Raw genomic sequence first — 7,121 nt, forward strand, 5'->3', positions numbered from 1 at the left:
AAGCACCAGTGTGATTCAATCAACCCGATAAACTGGAAAGGCATCACAGTTACTCCAACTAGAAAGTCAGCCACAGCCAGAGAGAGGAGGAGGAGGTTGGTTGGTGTGTGGAGCTGCTTGAAGTGACAGATGGAGATGATCACCAGCAGGTTTCCAAACACTGTCAGTAACACAGCTGCGGCTGCAGACAAATACAGCAGAACATCCACTGCAGTAACTGATAACCTTTCAAAGCAGGAGAAGTTGGAGGACTGGGCGCAGAACTCCTCTTCTTTAATTTCTGTGAGATTCATAAATGAAGAACACAGTTCCACTTTCACTGTCTGCAAAATGACCAGAAGGTATAATGTTGAAAATATGAGATCTGACAGACAGTATTTTCATGTGAAAAGGTTGCAAGATGTAATGTAGCTGGTCCTGTACAGTGATCCTGATCTAGGAACTGCAGTCATATTTATACTATAAGGTTACTGTTTTTATGGTGGTGGTTATTAATGAATACCCATCGGAGTCAGAGTCATCTGTTGAACTGGGATTATATGATGAGCCACAGTAGTATAGTAACATAAATCAACATGGCAATTACAATGTCAGAAAACGTGTCCAGAAGTAAATGATTGGCATTGTCAAGATGATGGGAGAGCCAATTGGACAGCACTACAATTTAGCTACGTCTTTTAAAATGGATGCAAAAAAGTGTTTGGTCTTGTTGGCTGGCGAAAGGAGTCGGCGAAATGGGAGAACCTGCCATGATTTGCTGCTTTTAAATTGGTTTTATGACTTTTTACATTTAGTGACACACTGTTGTAAGTAAGTAGCGGTCTGGAGTTTTGTTTTATAACTAGCTGCATTGCTTCCCCTAACTCACGTTCTTCCCTGCAGTGCGGGTAGGCAATGTATTTTAGCGCTCTGAGTTTTAAAGGATTAATTGCGCTAAATTGCAGGTCTATTGACAGCAGTATTAGTGATATCAGCTTTTCTATGTATTGGCATGGTGATTGTTAATGCTGTCTCACTGTATTGGTTGAGATCACATTATTTTGCTATAGTGCACGTCTTCTTGTGTGGTGTGGTTTTTTTTTCACTTTTTATATTATTAAGGATTGCAGTGTTGTGGGTAGCTGGAAAAGTGCTGAATAACAGCGGTGGGATTTGGATTTCTTTGTTGTGATTTGTGTGTCCTTCTTCTCATGAGGCCTGCTATACAGTATCTGCTTGCCTGTGATACTGCATAGGTGGCTGCTATTAGGATTGTCTGCTGCATCGATGTGCTGTATTACCTGTAGACAGTGTGCAAAATGCCTGGTGGCATTCGGGAGCCCCCTCCCCTACCCATACCTGCCAAGGATGGCTTTTGACCACAACATTTGAATCATTGCAATGCAAAACAAATACATTATTTTGTGTTTATTTTTCAGAGAAAGTGGGATGTAATGTCAGCCCTACGTTGGAGGCAATGCAGAAATTTGCTGTGATTTCAAAACCGGATTGCTCGACAACACTTTGTCGCACAGAGAAACAACTAGTATCATCGGAAAGGGTAAGTTCTGCTGTTTATTTTGATAGTCGTTGATCTACGTCATGGAGTGATAGGGACTTCGTGACGTATTCAACCGAGAAGCAGGAGTGTGAAAATGGGTGAAGAAATTAGTAAAGATATTATTTTGCAGAAGATTGATCTGTCTTCATAACACGATTACTTCGGTATGCACAAATATGTAACTAGCATTGTTACAAAGCTTCGGTTCCAACTTCCATGCTTTCTTGTGATATGTGTTCCATACCTATGCAATGACGAGTTCATGAGTACAGAAGGTCCCTGACTTAACGATGATGGTTCGACTTATGATTTTTCGACTTTACAATGGTGCGAAGCGATACGCATTCACTAGGAACCATACTTCAAATTTTGATCTTTTCCCGGCCTAGCGATATGCGGTACGATACTCTCTCGCGATGCTGGGCAGATCCCATGCGATCAGGAAGGTAAACAACTGACACTGTACAGTGTAGTCTACTGTGCTGCCAGCGTTTTTTGGATATTGTGTTTTGTGTTTCTGTTTCTCACTTTCAGTACAGTATTCAATAAATTACATGAGATTCAACACTTTATTATAAAATAGGATTTAGGCTAGATGTTTTAAGTTCATTTTCGACTTACGATATTTTCAACATACGATGGGATTTATTGGGATTTTATTTATTGTTATTGGGATGTAACCCCATCATAAGTCGAGGAGCATCTGTAATTCAAACAAGAGTAATGGGTGTGGAGATGGACACAGAGCTCTATGCAGATTGTAACTATGATTAAATTTGACGTAAATTCAAAATTATTTTTCTCGCTAACACACGTCGGCGCATTGACAAGCAACTAACATCGTTAGCGATGAATAATTGGTGAGCAATTCAACCGAGAAGAAGGGATGTGAATTTTTAACCCTTTTGCATGTAACTTACAGTATTTGTCATGGTATGTAGTGCGCGTGTTACCTTATATGGTTTGTTATGTTTTCATTTACGTTAATACGTTTCTTATAGATTTCAGTTTCCTCAAAGCTAAAATTAGCTAGAATTTCTCCAATCTAGTGTTATAATCGCACCAGTTTTAGCATATGTGCTAAATGGCTAATCACACCGGTGTGACCATACGCGCGAAAGGGTTAGAACGAAATTTGCCGTTCAGCACATCTGCATTTGCCACGCCTTTCAGTAATTCAGCCAGGTAAATGTCCACGCTGGAATTATGGAAGGAAGTTGCGGTCAAACTTGATAATATGATTAATTTGCGTAAAAACATATGAGCTAAGGAATTCCCTGTGTGCAGGTAGAAACACATGTGCTTTCCTCTGTGTTTCATCATATGTGGTCAACTTGTCTGATTCACCTAAATAGTAATACACCAAGGCACCAAGAACCTATTGATGCTAGAGATAATAAATCTTAGCGTAAGTGCCATAGTAAGGACATGTAACCTACCTTCACCTTAATGCCACCACATGCTGTAGACAAACCACGGGAGTCGACCCAGAAACACACAAGTACCCAATCATGTAACTGCTCTACCTTACGCCTACCCCAAATACAGGTATAAATAGGAACAACAAAGAGGCGGGGAATGCCAGGTAGTCATGACATGACACCCACACCTCAGTCCCAGGGCTACACATAGTTCAGGGGTAGTAAGGAACTGAGTTTGTAACTGAAAGGTCGCTGGTTCGATTCCCCACTGGGCAGTGGCGCCCCCAGAAAATGTTCAGTGGGGTGGCCAGGTGGGGCCAGTGAAAATCTTGGGGTGGCACTAGCATGGTAACCACTGGGGATGGGGGATGTAATGACAGCAATTCATTTTCACAAAAGCAAAGACTTGGATATTTTGCCTTTAATGGTCAAACGCAATAGAACAAACTGGATTTTCGGATTTAAACAAACTGAATTTATGGATTTAAATCTTTGGAGTTAAAACCTATGGATACCGAACGCAATATTTTCCTCATTAAGAAATGATTCTGTATCATACGGGATGCTTGGCAACACTAAGTGACACAAGAAGGCTGTGGCATCTGGCATGAGTGATTTTTTTAATGTTAGCTAGCTACATACAATGCAATTGTAGATAAAAGCTATGTAGGTAATTCACAACAAATCATCAACAAATTCACGGTTACGTTTTAAATGGTAACGTATTACTAAATGATGTAATGTAACCAACTGGCTAATAGGCTTTCCCCAATCAACGTACCCAGCTAATTTATTTATAGCGACCTAGGGGGACCAGACTTAAACACATCTGTCTTACAAGAGGAGAAAACAACAAACATCTGAAATCTGCTGTAAAAACAATAAAACACTCACTTTTCCAGTTCGAACTTGGACAAGTCCTGTCATTACAGACATAGTGTAGTGGTCAGTGTCTGATAATTCTGCGGCGTGGAGGCTGAAATTGCGAAATTGCGGAAATGTGATAATACAAAGCTAAAAATAGCCTAAATAAATGTAAAAATAATAATAAAAATTTGGCTGGTGGGGGGGGGGCATGGCCACTGGGGCACTGCTGCTATACCCACTGCTGCTGTAACCCACAATTACCTCCATAAATGTCTAGCTGTATAAATGGATAACATGGAAAAAAAACTGTACCCTAATTTGGTCTGGATAAGAGCTTCTGCTAAATGACAATAATGTAATGTAGAAACTTCAGTTTTTAGGGATACTTCAGTTTGTAGGGATACAAACTTTGTGCTTTGTCACACTTTGAGGGCTGTGTCAGCGGTCAGCGATAGGAGTAAAATTGCTGTTTGAGTGAGACCTAGGGATTACTCACCTCACCTGAAAGAAGTTGAGTGATTAGAGTTGGTTGAGAGAAATGAAAAGAGCACATTGTTCTTTGCGCAGGAGCTTTCAGTGAGATGAAACCTGGCTACAGGATTAAAGTGTGGGGGTGAATTCTTGTGCAAATACCATATTTTAGTTGTTTTTTCATTTTGCCCAAACATATTTTCTAACATAAAACCAGTGAATGTTAAAATAATTTGAGTTTCAGTTTTTTTTAAAATAGAAATAGAAATGGAAAGAAATTTCAATGTATCACTTGTAATCAGTAGGCCATTTGAGGGGGGATGCTATCCCCCTTTTTAGCAAAATGACCAAAGTGCATCCCCCTTGTTAACTTGCCACCCCCCCTCTCCAGCCCCTTGTTAGTAACAGAGAGAGTGCTGCGTGTGCATCTGCCATCCCCCCTGTTAAAAATGAACAAATCACCTACCGCTTGTAATTCAACAAAATATGATGGTTTTGACTTTTCCAGTCTGGCCTGGAAAACTCTTTTTGTTCCTGTTCTGATTTTTTAAAACTAAATGACAGATGTTTTGACACGTGCAATATACTGTAACATGTCCCAAGTCTTTTATTCAAAGATGACTGCATGTACAGTACATCCAGTCTTGCTCAGTCTTTCTGCATTAAGTTGTGACATGTACAATTAGAAATAAAAGAATGGATTAATAATTCATTATTTTATTTTCTTAAATGTACATGCCATGATTTAATAGTTAAACCATTACACCACAGAAAGGAAAAATGCATCTAGAAGATCTGAATGGTATTTCTCTGTGAAATGTCTGAGAAGTTCACCCAGGTTGTCAGAATCCTCACTCAGTACAACTCCTGTGGTAGGAGTCCTCACCTGTCCTGCAGTACAAAATCATAGTGGTCCAGTCACATGTGTGGCTTCCTTTAATGTGCAGTACATACTAGATTAAGCGTCCTTTGAAAGCACATTCATCAGTGAGGATTCGGAACAACATATTCTAAGTGTTACAATTAGTTTAACACACTTCTGAAACCATGAATGAAACAGAGCATAAATGATTGGATTGATGGAGGAATTTAAAAATCCCAAACATGATATATTCATAAGTAAAAGATATGTAGAAGGTTTCCTCATATGTAAATAAAGGAAAATAGCTATGTAGTAAGGTATTATGCACAGTAAGAATGCAGACACTAGAATTCCTAGTGTTTTTGCTGCTTTTCTTTCAGATGCCACTGAATGCATTTTCCTTGTGCTCTTTGCATTATTTTGTTCTTGAACACACCTAATATTATTTGCATGCCTTTTAGCAATGGCAAAAACTTTCATGTACATAATTATTATGGTCGAGCATGGCACAATAAAAACTAAAATAAAATCAACAACAGCCCATATGTCACTGATTTTAACAAGACATTCTCCAGCACACTCAGTATTTTCTGCCAGGTCAGTGATATTTCCATTGAAATAAAGAAAAATCAAGTAGTAGATTATTGAATACAACCAGAGGCAAGATATTATCATCAATGCTACATTCACTGTGATTCTAGTAGAATAGAGAAAAGGGTTGCACAGAGCAATGTATCGATCCACAGCAATGCAAGCAACGTTATAAACTGACACACATGTCAGGCAAAAGGCAACCACATTAAAAATAGTGCAATATACTGCACCAAAGCACCAGTGTGATTCAATCAACCCGATAAAGTGGAAAGGCATCACAATTAATCCGACTAGAAAGTCAGCCACAGCCAGAGAGAGGAGGAGGAGGTTGGTTGGTGTGTGGAGCTGCTTGAAGTGACAGATGGAGATGATCACCAGCAGGTTTCCACACACTGTCAGTAACACAACTGCAGCTGCAGACACATACAGCAGAACATCCACTGCAGTAACTGATAACCTTTCAAAGCAGGAGAAGTTGGAGGACTGGGCGCAGAACTCGTCTTCTTTAATTTCTGTGAGATTCATAAATGAAGAACACAGTTCCACTTTTACTGACTGCAAAAATGACCAGAAGCTATAACGTGGAAAATATGAGATCTGACAGACAGTATTTTTGTGTGAAAAGGTTGCAAGATGTTATGTAGCTGGTCCTGTACAGTGATCCTGATCTAGGAACTGCAGTCATATTTATACTATAAGGTTACTGTTTTTATGGTGGTGGTTGTTAATGAATACCCATCGGAATCAGAGTCATCTGTTGAACTGGGATTATATGATGAGCCACAGTAGTATAGTAACACAAATCAACATGGCAATTACAATGTCAGAAAACGTGTCCAGAAGTAAATGATTGGCATTGTCAAGATGATGGGAGAGCCAATTGGACAGCACTACAATTTAGCTGCGTCTTTTAAAATGGATGCAAAAAAGTGTTTGGTCTTGTTGGCTGGCGAAAGGAGTCGGCGAGATGGGAGAACCTGCCATGATTTTGTCAGTGCTCCGCCTCCTTAGCTGTTGTGTTTTTGTTTTTCCTTGCCCATGTGCTTTTGTTTTCCTTGTGTTTTAGTCCTGCCCCGCTCCCCGCCCGGTCTCCGCCCGCCTTATTGCCTGCACACCTGCTTCCCATCTCCTCGTCACCCCAGCCCTATATATTCCCCGTTTGTTTCATGTCTCGTTGCTAGTTCGTTACAGCGTATCTTTCCTGTTTCGTCCCCGCCGTTTTTTCCTGCCTGTTCGTTTTTTCTGGTTCCCGATTCTGTCTGCACCCGACCTTGGTTTTCTGCCTGCCGTTTTTGCCCTGTTTGCCTGATTGCCTGCTTGCCTGGTTCCTGACTCTGCCTGACTCCACGATCGCCTCCCCCGGAAT

The 7,121-nt window shown here is 40.3% G+C and overlaps 2 protein-coding genes across 2 annotated transcripts in view; both read right to left on the reverse strand.

The window, feature by feature from the left end:
- Nucleotides 1-293, reverse strand: part of LOC118792348 (trace amine-associated receptor 13c-like) — a 2,562-nt gene extending 2,269 nt beyond the window's left edge. Inside the window, exon 1 of the mRNA XM_036550180.1 lies at nucleotides 7-293. Within this exon, the coding sequence (XP_036406073.1) occupies nucleotides 7-293 (287 nt within the window). The remainder of the gene's footprint in view (nucleotides 1-6) is intronic.
- Nucleotides 294-5,257: 4,964 nt separating this feature from the next.
- Nucleotides 5,258-6,280, reverse strand: LOC118792425 (trace amine-associated receptor 13c-like). The gene has a single exon (XM_036550270.1). It carries the CDS (start codon nucleotides 6,278-6,280, stop codon nucleotides 5,258-5,260), a length of 1,023 nt encoding a protein of 340 aa, XP_036406163.1.
- Nucleotides 6,281-7,121: the final 841 nt, after the last annotated feature.

Source organism: Megalops cyprinoides, chromosome 17 (assembly GCF_013368585.1).
Source record: "Megalops cyprinoides isolate fMegCyp1 chromosome 17, fMegCyp1.pri, whole genome shotgun sequence".
NCBI lineage: Eukaryota > Metazoa > Chordata > Actinopteri > Elopiformes > Megalopidae > Megalops > Megalops cyprinoides.